General features: G+C 45.7%; 1 protein-coding gene across 4 annotated transcripts in view; it reads left to right on the top strand.

The window, feature by feature from the left end:
* Positions 1-1,799: 1,799 nt before the first annotated feature.
* The window catches only part of Metro (membrane palmitoylated protein 7-like protein metro), a 52,632-nt gene continuing 40,422 nt past the window's right edge, over positions 1,800-14,009 (top strand). For 3 of the 4 annotated variants that reach the window (XM_077687993.1, XM_077687995.1, XM_077687996.1), the window contains exons 1-8: positions 1,800-1,948; positions 2,385-2,443; positions 3,358-3,428; positions 6,985-7,103; positions 11,160-11,237; positions 11,333-11,410; positions 12,235-12,366; positions 13,564-13,645. In XM_077687993.1, the coding sequence (XP_077544119.1) occupies positions 3,386-3,428; positions 6,985-7,103; positions 11,160-11,237; positions 11,333-11,410; positions 12,235-12,366; positions 13,564-13,645 (532 nt within the window). In that variant the 5' untranslated portion in view covers positions 1,800-1,948; positions 2,385-2,443; positions 3,358-3,385. Of the gene's footprint in view, positions 1,949-2,384; positions 2,468-3,357; positions 3,429-6,984; positions 7,104-11,159; positions 11,238-11,332; positions 11,411-12,234; positions 12,367-13,563; positions 13,646-14,009 lie in introns of all 4 variants that reach the window. The other variant, XM_077687994.1, reaches the window with a different exon arrangement.

A 14,009-nucleotide genomic window follows, 5' to 3' on the forward strand; every position in this document is an offset into this window, starting at 1 on the left:
TCCGCCACCCCCCGCAGCGACAGATCCGGATCGTATGGACTCCAGCCCATCTGGGAGTGAGAGGGAACGAGACGGCCCATGACCTTGCGCGAGAAATGACACGCCGCACGAGGACTGAAGACGCCGCCTCGGAGAGATTTACTCCCCTGCTGGCATACAGAGAAATGACCCAACATCTACGCCTGGCCCGACGCACCCTTCCCCCACCCCACCGACACCTATCTACCGAGCAGGCACACCACTACCGTGTCTTGCAAACAAACACGTTTCCCCACCCAAAAAGAGTCTACTACTCCGAACAAATTACGTCCCCTAGCTGCCCCTTCTGTGGAGCAGACTGCACTCTTTTCCACATGGTTGGTGGATGCCCCTCCCACCCTCTCCCCAAACAGAATCCGTACAACTCTCCCGAGCTCTGGAGGCGCGCCCTGTCCGACCAGCTTCGACTGGTGGAGCGGGCTGTAGCAGCTGGCAAAGCATATGGGATCCTGGACTGAGGACTCCACCTCCTGAAGACGCCATACAAATTTGCTACACAATAAAGATGTTTATCCTCCTCCTCCTTGGCTTCGACGGGGTCTTCGTTGCAGTTCCATAGCATGTGGGACAGGGTCGCCGTCTCCCTGCAGCATACCCTGCACCTGCCCTGCGGGTGGGTCTCGGGTATACATCTTGTGCAGTAGCGACGGGAGCGTGCTCGTCTAGATTTTTCGGTAGATGACCACCCGTGCCCTATCCAGCTTGTCACCGGGTGGGGTGAGGCCCACCCCGCCCGGCCCTGAAATTTCTTGCACAGAATGTGCCCGTGATCGGAAGTTCGATACACGCGTACAACAGCGCTATACTTTTACATGGGATTTCCACAGGGATGTGCAGACTGTTCGATATCGACAATAATTCGATGTATCCGTGCTCGACTGTATCGCGACCGCAGCTTCTGAACACCTTTCCATACGGGCGACGTCACTTAGATGAAACGGCGTTCGATGAAACGGTGTTCGATGAAGCGGTGTTCGATGAATTTTCGTACCCCTTGCTTTCAGTACCCCTTCGGCCTCAGCGGTACGTTGGAATTTTCGTACCCCTTGCTTTCGTACCCCTTCGGCCTCAGCGGTACGTTGCCAGGTGAGTAGCATAACTTCAAGAAACTTTCCCCCCTTTCCCTCCCTAGGGAGCAGGTGCGGCTTTAAATAGTTTTGGTTTAATTTTTCAGATAAGGGCGAAGATTATTATTGATTGATTGTATGGTTTAACGCGCCGACGCAACGCAGGCAATGAGGCGTGCAGTAGTGGAGGGCTCCGGATTAATTTTGAACACCTGGGGATCTTTACGTGCGCCGAAATCTCGTACACACGGGCGTTTTTGCTTTACGCCTCCATCAGAAAAGCGGCCGCCGCGGCCGGGAATAGAACCCGCGACCTCGTGCTCAGCAGCGCAACGCCTTAGCCACTGAGCCACCGCGGTGGGTGGTGAGAAGGCTAACTGAATTTTTGTTGCCCTCACACAAGCCTGCTACTATATATCTGCTTTTTATTCATTTGTTCGATTTCTCAAGCTTGGTCCCCCTGTTTTCCCTGCTCACCGCGCGTGCGGTTTGTTCTCGTTCGAGAAACTTTCTCCGTGCACCTATGAACAGGGCTGAAATAATTATCTAATAGGCCCGGTACAGCTGCCTGCGAATGGCGAAGTAAATTTTGGCTGTTCCTTACTACCTTTCAAATTTGCGCGCTTCTCATTGACTGCATGATTTCTACGGGTCGCCGCACCGCTTCGCGGAAGCCTCTAGAACTGGTGTCAGCCGCTTCCGGCGCTGCTCCTGGCATCGTGCCCGTCTCTTCCTGTTTTGTTTTTGAGCTGCGTCGATTCGTTTGACAACTCTTCCTCCCTTGCAAAGGCCGTGCTTTTCATTGAGCGCAATGCTTTTGTTTGTATTAGAGGGACGCGCGGGTGAGTCGGCAACGTGATGCACGTGCCAGATTTAGTTGTTCACTTTCGCTCGTTTTAGTGGTCGTTTCGTTACTGCCCTGCCGAAATGCGCTCTGTTCCTGGCGATGAAAATCGGGGTATTGCGTTCTCTGCCCTGTGGCATATTGGAGCTTACATCGTTGAAGTAGTCTTCTTCGCTCGTTCATGACACGCAGTAACTTGCCCTGCATTCGGATTCACAATGGAATGTGCCGGCAATCGACGTGCACGTAGCGCAAAGAAACCACTGCTTGCTAGCTAAACCTTGCTTTTGGTGTGCGATGTGCATTCGCCGAAACGGGCTGTTCTGTCACACGCTGTTGCCACGCAGAGGCAACGCGTGGGCAGAACGGATGCGCCCGTTGCACCACGTTGACCACGCCTGACTGCGCCGCTCCTGCCCTGGCTTTCTTTGCAGTGACGTGACGCGGTGACGCCCACCTGCAGCTAGTTGCAGCGCCAAAAGACCCTCCTAAGGTGAACTACCTGATCGCTGACAAAGTGTGTGCCTTTGCAATTCAAATAATAGCAACGTTGCGTCGGACTGGTTGCCTTCGCTCTTGTGAAATGCTTGTGCTGTCTGCTGTCTCTCAACGATACCATGCTCATGCAAACACGTAATTCGCAAGTGAGAACAGCTGTGCCTGTCACACGTCTATAGGGTTGGAAACTTCATGGCACGCGCACCGTGCATGCCCTATCGCTCTATGAGCACATACTGCTGAATATGCTTGCATGTCTCTGTTATAATGTGCATGCTGTGACCTTTCCATTTGTGCTTCTTGCTTTTTCATGGGCAATAATAGTTACCACGTAACTGTCTGTACTCGCTTGTTGTTGTATTGTTATTGTTGTTATTGTTGCAAGCCCATAAAGCACCCAACAGCCGTGGCAGCCTAATTTCCTGGGCCAGTTTTGTTATACTGTGGTAGTACTACACGCTAAAGACTCGGGAGGCGGGCCCCTCAAGAGCTGACTGTTTCTGGCGCCGTTATATCTGGGTGTCAGACGGAATTAGTCCTGGGCTGCTGCCAGTGGGGTGTTCATCTGCTGAACCCCGCTGGTTGCTTCTGCCTTGTGGGCTGCTCTTATTTACTGGCAGGACCAGAGCTCTGCAGTTTTACATTGCTAGGGCTTTGTGTCACTGGGAATGTGTAAGATGTGCTCCTGCTTCGCGTGGTGCTCTTGCTTCCCGTGTTTCACCCATCCCAGGTTCGCTTCCCGCGTGCAACTTATTGGAGTGCATTTACACTGTACTGCTGTGGCTGCTTGTTGCCAAGCGGTCAGGACATAGCATGCGGCCGGGGCAACAAAGAATGCTTTTGCTTTGTTGGAACTCGTGTTCTCGTGCAACTTTTTCCAGGTTATGTATATTTGCTAAACTTTTTCAGTTATGATGGTTTGCTGCCACCGTGGGGAATGGCTGTAGGAGGAAAGCACAATGGAACCCACAATGACCAAGGTATGTTTAATGTTAATCGTGAAAGAAATACCAAATGCCAGTTGATGTTGAATTGAAGCCCACGATAGACTTCACTGCAAATTAACTAACCATATGCTTCTCTTGTGCAAATTCTGTTGCCTCGTTTAAAACTTCGAGGAAATTTTACTGTTACGAAGGCAGTCGTAATGCTTACAAGGTATGAAGGTATGAACGTGCTCTCTTCACAGCCGCATGCTACTAATTTTGTAGCCCCTTCTGGAATAGAACCTTTATTGGGCTGTAAAAGCTGGAATGAAGCATTTGTGGATTGTGCTTTGCCTCAAATGTAATCGGTGTGAGAGGAGTAATTGCCCATTTTGAATTAGATCTTTAGTTTACAGCCAGATTCGACAGCTCAGGTTTTGAGATCAAAGAAAAGTCCCATTACTTTGGCAGTTGGAGGAGCACAAAATTTTGTCATGTAGCCCAGAAGGTTTAATTGTAAAGTAATGAGTAGGGCCAGAGTGAACACACTCAAATCTCTATTATTTCTCTAAATAGCTTAATGTTTTTTTTTATTTTAATGCCTTAAAGTGCAACTCACAGGACCCAATGAACACTTTGAATATGATTGCACACGGCTTCAGTGTCACAATGAGATGAAAAACACAGAGGGAAGGAGCGCTGGCTAGATGCAGGCAAAGTCCAAGGGCTTCACAAAGCCAAGCAGTGCACAAGCTGCTGCATCTCCAAGTTTTTCAAGACGATGAGATGATTTCTAGTCCCTCAGTGGGTACAGCCTCCCAAATTTTTAATTTTTAGTAATATAGCGGGAGTGACGGCTGACTGTCATGTCAGCGCCTTATCCCGGTGTTCAGCAGGGAAATAGGTGAGAGTACGTGCACGCGCATAGGGCTATCTGCTGTATGAGTGTCATCTGCTACGCTGTTTCCTTGAGAGTGGTACATCCCCTGCCACTGCGTCTGAATGACTTTGTGCCCCACGCTGCTTAGTTACCTTCGGCGGTAGCGAAACGGCCTTGCAAGATAAGAAAAACAGGGGGTGTGTTGCCCTGAAAAGAAGAGCGGAGCAGACGATGCTCCCACAACAGATAGTTCTATGTGTGTGGGCGCACCCTCACCTATTTTGTCGGTGAACGCGGTGATAAGGCGCTGACATGCCGATCGGTCGTCGCTCCCGCTATACTATTACAAATTTGGGAGGCTGTACATGACTGAGCATGCTGGACCTGTCGATTTCAGGTCATATTAATCGATGCTGTGCTTGTCAACATAGAAAATAAATGTTTTTCTTCCTAGAAGTTTGTGACCTTTCAGCGTGACTGAATTGAGTGAGGTTGAATTGAAAAGAGAATTCGACTGGATATTGCTAATTTGATGTACAAAAATATACTAAAGTAGGCTTTAAAGAAAAAGACCCCACATGCCGCTTACCCTTGCTAAAAAATTCTGCCGACCTTCCGTGAGTGCATGCCAGGCCCACCTAGGGTTAAAGACGAAATTTTTGTTACACAGTTGCGACAGATGCCGTAAGTTCAAAAAGCGGTGGTTCCCACCAAGGGCCTAGACACGGCTGTAATGAAAAGGATTTGCGCTGGATGAGGGAAGTTAACAAAACTTTTGGTACTGAATAGCCGAGTTTGGAAGCAGTGTTAAGGGCTGTCTCATTGTATCACTATCATCGCTGCTTTGCCACTTTGGACTAGTGCTGGGTAGCTCACTTTGGATCCAGGATTGCTGAAAGGGGAGAAAGCAAACAAGGTCATGTGTTCACTTTGCTGGCTGGCTCAGACATAGCAGTGACAGGAAGGGTGTTTTATACCAATGCTTAGCGTTCTGATGCTTTTACACTAGTGTTTGTAAGGAATTTTCTGACTGCTAACAATTACACAAGATATCCTTGTTCGATATGAACAGGCTTGGCTGTATGCTATACATGGGCGTCCGGAAGGGGGGGCAAGGGGGGGCAACTGCCCCCCCTTGGAAATTCAGATGTTTTTATGCACTACAAAAAAGCTGCACAGCTTGGTTGGCCCATAATTAAAACTTTGCTCTGAAGGACAGAAGAGAGGAGAGAACGACACTGACGTTTTCTCCTTTGTCCCGTCCTTTAGCGCAAAGTTTTTTTAATTATGCACGTGAACCGACTAGCGCAACAATCCACACTACTCAAATGATTAGCACACTCAGGTCCCGCGTATCCGTATGGAACGCCCTTCAGGACTGTGGTCAACATTGCACTTTAGACACTGACTAACATTGCCGGTCATATGACGGCAGTGAAACAGACTGCCTGTGCTGGCTACTGAAGATAGCGAACAATACTGAGAGGTTTGACGTTTTTTTGTTGTTGTTTTTCTAAACTCTAAATTTATGCAGTCCTACTGCAAGAACTTTAGTTTTCGGACAAAGTTGCAGCTATATCTAGCAAAAAATCTTCACCGCTACACCTAGTAGGGAGAGTGTAACATCCTCCCGTGCCGTCCCATCACCTTGTACACCATTTCCTTCGAAATTGCGAAATGTCGGCGCCACCCAAGCCCTGAAACAAAACCTATAAATCAGCCCCTCAAAACGCTTGTATGCCTTTACTGCATTGAAAGCCAGGGAGGCGAGTAGTATCTTTATTGCGTGAGCCATTTCAACAGACTTCATGACACATATCATCTCGCAATTTGCGCAGAAAAACCCGAGGCGTCTGCAGCTGCTATTCAAGGAAGATTGACGGAGTGCAGTTCTATGTGTGTGAATGTATTGTACCGTGTGCTGGTGATCAGTGGGCGTGAGTTGAGAACCCTCACGCAGCGAGACTGGCCACTCTTCTTTACAAAGTGACAGTAACTTTTCGCATTTTCTTTAACTTTATTTCTTTGTTCGGTAATAAAATCCAATGTATATCCTCGAAGTCTTGTTCTAATTCGCTGTTTGTACTTTTTGTAACCACAAATAGCGCCTTTTTAGTGCTATCCAACCGTACCCCCCCCCCCTCCCCCCCCCACCGCTTATGGATGCCCCCCCTTGCAAAAAGTTCTGCGGACGCCCTTGATGCTATATAATTCCAAAGTTGCCTGTCCTGGTATTTTCTGTTGCAAGTGCCGTCCAAGCTATCTTGCCAAAGGACTAGGACAGGGTGAAAATGTTTGTGCTCGTTGCAGAGAGAGAAAAAATACAAAATTCAGTGGTAGTGGCAAGGAATAAAATAGTTTCAGTTCGTGCGCGGAGTGCTGTGACAGTGTTGGGACTTCAGGAAAATTAAAACAGGGACTGAAAGCATGTCCATCTAGGGTTAAAAAATGATGATCTTTGCATTTCGGTAGACTGGCATTTTACTTTCCAATGGGCTTCTTGTCAGTGCTTCTTGTGTAGTCATTCACTTGGAGCACTGCATGTGCAGCCAAAAATTCTGAGGCCAGACATTTCACAATGGTACACAAGCTAAGCTCAGCTGTGTCCCTCTGTCAGCCTTGAGGGCAGGTCCAAGCACACTCAGTGGACCACTCCGCTCGGTGTATCGTGGAGAGGCTGCTTCTTGAGCGAGTGTCTTACCTGCCAGCTGGGTTGTTTGTTGTGTGCAGCCCTGCAGAGGCTTCTGGCCTCGCTGGAGCAAGTGTGCCAGAAAGCTCAGAGTGGGGACGACGACCGTGCCTTCCTTGCTGCTCTGCTCCAAAACAAAGCCCTCCAAGCCTTGGTCCATGTAAGTCTGCCCAAAAGTGGGACTGCAACACCTTGTTGGCCAAGGGAAGTTGAAGCCTGTCTATAATGGCCACAGAAGTGGGCTGTTACATTTATGTCGACCGAAAACTTGGCATTTTGGCATTGTTCTAATATTGTTGTCTTGATGACCGACAGCAAAATAAAGATGAAAAATGTTTTTTTTTTTTAATTAACCGGCCCTGTATGCTGTTTTGAAAAGGCTGGTCTCTAGCTCGGCAGCAGGTGGTTTTGTCCTGGTTTTTTTTTTTTTTTTTTTTTTTTTTTTTTTTTTAGAACCGCAGCACTGCTTTCTTTTCATTCTGGGAAGTTTTTTTTTTTTAGTATCTTTGCTTGTTTGTTGCACTGCTTCATTTGCAGAACACTTGGCATCGGGTCAAAGGAGTTTTGAAGCACACACTTTCCTGCATTTGAAAGGACACTTTTAAGTGAATTAGCCAAACTTCTGTTTTTGTTTGCATTGCATAAACTGGCTCACGTAAACTTTTAATCGTTTATCCAGTAGGTAGAGCAATATCTAATTTATAACCCGCCGCGGTGGCTCAGTGGCTAAGGCGTTGCGCTGCTGAGCACAAGGTCGCGGGTTCGATTCCCGGCCGCGGCGGCCGCTTTTCTGATGGAGGCGAAAAGCAAAAACGCCCGTGTGTACGAGATTTCGGCGCACGTTAAAGATCCCCAGGTGGTCAAAATTAATCTGGAGCCCTCCACTACGGCGCGCCTCATCGCCTGCGTTGCGTCGGCGCGTTAAACCCTACAATCAATCAATATCTAATTTATAAAGCCTGAAAGAAGAAAAAAATACCCTGCGACGTTTGTGGCGACTGCAACAACTAACAGCAGGGACACGTGTTCGAGTTGCAGTGTGATTGGACAATGTCCAAGATTGGAATTCAAACCAGTTTCAGTTTTGGTTGTGTGCAACAACATGCTTGGCATCCGATGTTATTGCTGGTTGGGCATTCTCGATATCTCAGGAATCGGTGTACTGCGCTTGTTGTTGGCTGTATAATGCATCAGATAAGCCTGCCAGCACCGCTTGAAATCATAACTACGCTCACTAGCCTAGCTGTACGCAGTGGCTGAATGGCCTCCGCTTTATTGGAGACGCACAACTGCGAGGCGCTTCGCCGCCATTTTTGGAGCTTTCCTGGCTCGTCCTTGTGTCATAAGAAGAGGCGTGTTCGCACCAGGCCAAGAGTGCAGATCCGGCATTGCTTATGTCAACACCATGCGAACAAGAACTCGCCAGCGCATCAGTGTCAGGCTGCACGCATTCTGCCAACTCGCTACTTGAGCAATAAAGGTTACAGCATAATATGGTGAATGCGGTATAGAAAGCATTACCTAAATAAAAAGAAATCAACTAAAAAAAAAAAGAAAAACAAGTCATCTGGGATTCGAACTTGCTAATTGCGACACACTGCACCCAGTGCTTCAGACCACTCAACCATAGCCTCAGCACTAATGGGGTTGGAAATGTAAAGTATATATCATATAGGCTGCTTATTATTATTATTTTTTAGTTTCAGCATTCCCGGCAGCTTAGATGATTGTTTCTTGAATAACGCTTGCCTGTGCAGTAAGCATCCCCGAAATTCCCACAAATATACCGTAAAGTTTAAAAGATTGCTTACCAAAACTACAGTGATATCAAGTGAAAAATACGGGATGGGCAAACTTTTGGGTCAGGTGCAAAAAAACTACCAAAAAGTGGCTGCAAGCCAATGAAAACTGCGGACATATCAAGTAAGAAAGCCTGACAGGTTGCCTCTTTTGTTCAAAATCGAAACATCAGCGATGTTCGCGGCTGCAGGACATTTTCATGGAGGGAGCGCCCTGGGCTTTCGAAGACGTCGAAGCTAGCGCGATTTTAGGAGGTGGGTGATCTTTGGGGTCTTTCAGTAAATTGAATCAGTCGTAGGCACGTTACCAGGAAAAAGTAAGGGTTAGTTAGCCGAAAAAGTAACTCTGTTAGTTACAGTTGCAGAGTCTCCATAAGTAACTTGTTACAGTTACAATTACTGTGAAAAAGTAACGTTGTTACTTTTCCATTACTGTGCAAAACTAATAGATCACAATCCAAATGATAGCCTATTTATTAGAAACATAAGAAGGTATGCGGCTGGTCAAAGTTGTGCGGGATAAAATTCTAGACGGAGGGAACCTAAGAGGGGCACACTCAAGCTCAATGCTAACAATCGTTGTGCACTCCTCATTTTGTTGCATCAATATTTTGTTAATGCACCCTTGGTGCCATTCCCTGTTCTCAGTGTGCCCCCTTTCAGCAGTCTTTCTTTAGAAGGGCAGGCAAGCTTCCTTTTGGGTGAAGGTCTAAATGCCAGTTTCTTCTTTTTTTTTTTTTTTTTTGCCTCGGCTCGAATAAAGATGAAGGAAAATTTTTAAGAAATCACCTTAAAGACCGTCCTCCAACCTCGGTCTTCTGCAGAGAAGACAATCCTCCTAGCAACCTCCTCTCTTAAACTGCGAGGGAAGCCGTATTGTGGAAAGATGAAAAGGGGAGAAGATATGCAAAGAAGGAAGTCCAAAAAAGTGCAAAGCCTGAATTGTACGTTGGGCTTTAACAAGCCTTGCTGCTGGATAATTTTTTTTTTGTAAAAGAACGTCACTAACGTATTTCCTGTTACAGTTACTGTGTGAAAAAGTAACTGTTGCAGTTACAAGTTCCTCTAACCTAAAAGTAACTAGTTACAGTTACAAGTTACTGAAAAAAGTAACTAGTTACCGGTAATGCATTGCTAGTAACTAGTTACTGCACACGACTGAATGGCATATTTCACCCCAAAAGGGGGGTGGGTGATGTTTTTGGGGAGGGCGTTCTCTCAGAACTTTACAGTATTACCTGTAGCGACTGCATTCTTCAGGTAGGAAAAGTGATTGCAATTGTGTGGTAGTGCTGCTGACTGCTGTGCTAGTTCACCCAGTGCAAAAAGCGCTTCCAGCTCCTTGGTTTTACACTTTACAATAAAAGTTTCGGTTGATTTTAATTTCTTGGTACCTATATTAACTTCACTGACTCTTCTCCCTCCTTTAATTGGCCTTAGGTTTTCTACTAGCGTATCAGTCAGCGAAGTGTTGCATGTGCGCTTGTGTGGAGCTACTTTGACTTCATAGACTTTACTAAGGTTGATACAATCTACAAACTAAAGACATATTCTTCGAGGTGCAAATCGTGTCACAGCTTAGTTATAACTTAACAATTGAATTGTTACGAAACGCTGGCGGCCAACCGACGGCCTATGTCGGAGAGTTGGCGAGCCGCGCAGTCAAGCCAAGCCATCTCAAGCGAGTGTCACACGAAATGTCATAAGAAATTTGCAAAGAGGATGCAGAAAGAAGGACAGCACTTTCAAATTGATTTTTCTACTAAAGTCGTGTAAACGCACCGAGAGTTGTCGAAACATGGACTCTAGACTAGACTGCAATTTAGCCTGGACTCTAGACTGCAATTTAGCCTGGACTCTAGACTACAATTTAGCCTGGACTCTAGACTACAATTTAGCCTGGACTCTAGACTACAAGTTAGTCTGGACTCTGGAATACAATTTAGTCCAGATTCTAGACTACAGTTGTAGTCTGGACTCCTGACTACATGGACTCCAGACTACAATTTACACAAGTAGTCCCACAATGTTTACAAATTACATAAGTGTCCCTTTAAAACAATTTAAAAATGGTCTATATTTTGAAAGGGTTTTGTATCGCCATTTCGCCTCTGACTGCACCAGTGATGACCCATCGTTCATAGGCAGCTCGGCTTTAGTTTCAGCCATGAAAATACTCTATAACCATTTCATAAAATAAGCACAGACAGAAGTAAAGCCAACAGTGTATGGTTTATGTGCTGCATGGAGCTGATTGCAGAGTGCCGTATTACGCTGGCAACAGGGCACACTTTTCAATGTCCGTGAGCACAAAGGAATGAAGGAAGCTTTGTAAAGACCACTTTTTACAAGCCCTCGTTAGGTCCTGTTCAATGAAATGTGTAAAGATTGAAATGAGGCCCATTCTGTGTTTTCAGATACACACAAAGATTGTCAGCTTCAGCAACCAAGGAATTGCTCCTTCAAGCTGCGATGCCTCACTCACTGCCGAAAAGGTATTTGCTTTGGAATATTCAGGTCTCTGTTCTTGCTTGTGTGCTTATTTGACTGCAATGCCTGTGAGGGAATGGCTTGTTCGGTTTCTGTTCAGGTGTTACATGCCCTCCAAAAATGTGCTGAGCCGGAGGCCCAAGAACTCACCATTTTGATATCTTCCCCTCATGTCAAGGTTTGAGGACATTTTGCCTTTCTATTTTTGAACTGTTCATGTATGGGAAAAATTACTTGGCTATTACTAGTTGCCTGTTTCATGGGGAACACAAGGTTCGTTCATGTAGCATATGTATGAGCGACAAGACAGAGTGTACGCAGCAATTTCCCCTGTGCCATTGTAACTCGCACTTCTTGCTTCGACTTGTTCACTTTTGTTTTTGTGAGGGCGATCGTTGGAAGAAATGTTCAAAGATTAAAAATTTGTGTTTTTTGTCAACTGATTTTCGATTTTTTTTTTTTCTGGAAATAGTGGCATTATGCTTCAAAAGCAAATGTGAGACCGTTGAGCCCTGTACAGCTAAAGCAGTTGTTTTCAGAAGAGGTGTAAAGCGGGGAATGCAAAAAATTTTTCAGAATGTTGAAGTATAATGAAACTGAAGCATTATGTGTAAGGCTGGAAACGCACAAACTAGGAGAAAGAAGAGTTGGGCTGGACATGGAAAGGCATGCAATGGGTGGACCATGCAAGGTACAGAATAAATATACAGGGATCGGTGATGATGTTGAGTACAGCAAACAGATAACTAAGGAATGAGACAAAGAGCATTGCGAAAGGGGGGGGGAGGAATGACGCAGGTTGATGCACGGTAGAAGTGATTAAGGCATTTGCTTTTGTTATGTGGCTGTCAACAACTAGTGATGATAAACAATCAAAACTCGTTCACGCCCTGGCACAGCTTTTTACTGTTTGAGTGATAGTTACCTTTGTTACAGACTTATCTTGTTTTGTGGTGCTGCACAACGAAGCGTCTCTCCTGTCTGATTTTTCTGTTTTGTCAGGCTCTGCTTGAGGCCCATGACATTATAGCAAAGAAGGACTTTCTGCCATCCCTGACTGAGGCAATTTACGAAGCTGAAGAGGATGAAGAAACCATTAAGATAGTCCAACTTGTAAAGAGCAACGAGCCACTGGTAAGCACTTGCAGAAAAACTGACGTCCACCAAAGAAAGCGAAACGGTTCAACATAAGGTGCTGTTGAATCTAAAAAATTGAAGACAAAGGACGGCATAGAACCGCAGTTCATTCTGAAATAAACAAGTTGGAATATCGCTGTAAAAAGTGACAAATTTTCATGCTCGCTTTCCCAGTGTGTTGGCATCACACGTCACTTGTACACTGCGCTTTATCAGAGCAAAGACGCGCGCTCGCGCACCTCCTCTCTAGCCCAGCCGTGATAGCGAGGTGTACGTGTGATGTGTACATCTTTGAGTGACGTCAACACGGGCATGGCTTTGCTGTGCTTTGCAGCCGCCCAGCTCCAGATGCCCACGTTCGGAGGACTGAAGTACTTAGCCCATAGTTCTGCAGGCAAATACATTTTTGCAAATATAACTCTGGATATTGGTTTTACTTATGATCCTCTACAATTTTCATATTAGTCACATGCCTAACTGCAATATTTAAAGTTAATCAACAAGTACTAGTTAATTGTTACCCTAAATAGCAATTGGAACTCTTTTTATTGTGTTTGCCTTGGCCCCTGATCACTTTGCCGCACAAGAAAAACAATTTTAGCTCCGAAAGCCTATTTTTTAAAATTATCTTCCTTGAAACCCCCTGTATGAATGGGACATCTACAATCATATTACGGGTCCTTCTTGCCAATCCCTTTCAAAAGGAATTAACACTGAAGATTGTTTCATGTCACCCTTCTATTGTGTGTTTTCAGTACAGCTTTACCATTCTAAGAATTGTTCAAGAAATGAGCAGTTGTAACTAATAACAGCTGAGTTTCATGAGCGGTGTAGTCGTTTTCTTTGTAATGTAATTAGGCTACGATGAGTGCACCTCACGAAGGGGGCGTGTGGCACTGCTGCTTAAGATGGACGCTTGGGTGTATCAGGTGCCCCAAGGAGGAAGAGATTGGCAATGTTCACTTGGTCAAGGAATTCACTCGTGGGCAAGCAGTTTAGCATGCACAAACAGTTTGTACTTCCTGCGATTTCATTTTGGGGATAGAAATTTGGAGAGTTTATTTTGGAGCCTAATTTGTACTTTTGCACTTTTGTATTCTTTTTTTGTAGTGCATGCTAAGGGCAACCTTTTTAGTTTTAGATCATTTGGTACATGCTAGCATGTAATGTAGTGCTTTCATTCTATATTTTCAGGGTGCCACCATAAAGTACAATGAAATTGCTAAAGCAATCACTATTGCAAGGATTATGCATGGAGGAGCTGCTGACAGGAGTGGTGAGTACATACAAAAACTCGTTCACAGTTGGCAATGATTTTGAAAGGGGAGTCCACGGACATTAATATATCTCAAAGGGATTTCAGAAGTGTATGGGCTCATCATTTTCTAGTAAACACTTCAGTGTCCTTTTCTTTCTTTTTGATGCCCGTGAAACACTGGTGTCCATGGAAGTCTTTCTGGCAGTTTCCTGTAATAACAGAAAAACTGTATGACAAAGCCACACACAAAACACGTGCATTTGCAAGCCAAGTCTGTTGTTCTTCACGTTACAGTTGTGAGTGCGGGAATACCAGGGGACACGAACACATTTGCAAAAACAAACTGCTCCTGGTGGCCACCTGGATCATTCTCTGTCTGGAG

Source organism: Haemaphysalis longicornis, unplaced genomic scaffold, assembly GCF_048455015.1.
Source record: "Haemaphysalis longicornis isolate Haplotype H1 unplaced genomic scaffold, Haemaphysalis longicornis Haplotype H1 scaffold_1, whole genome shotgun sequence".
Lineage (NCBI taxonomy): Eukaryota > Metazoa > Arthropoda > Arachnida > Ixodida > Ixodidae > Haemaphysalis > Haemaphysalis longicornis.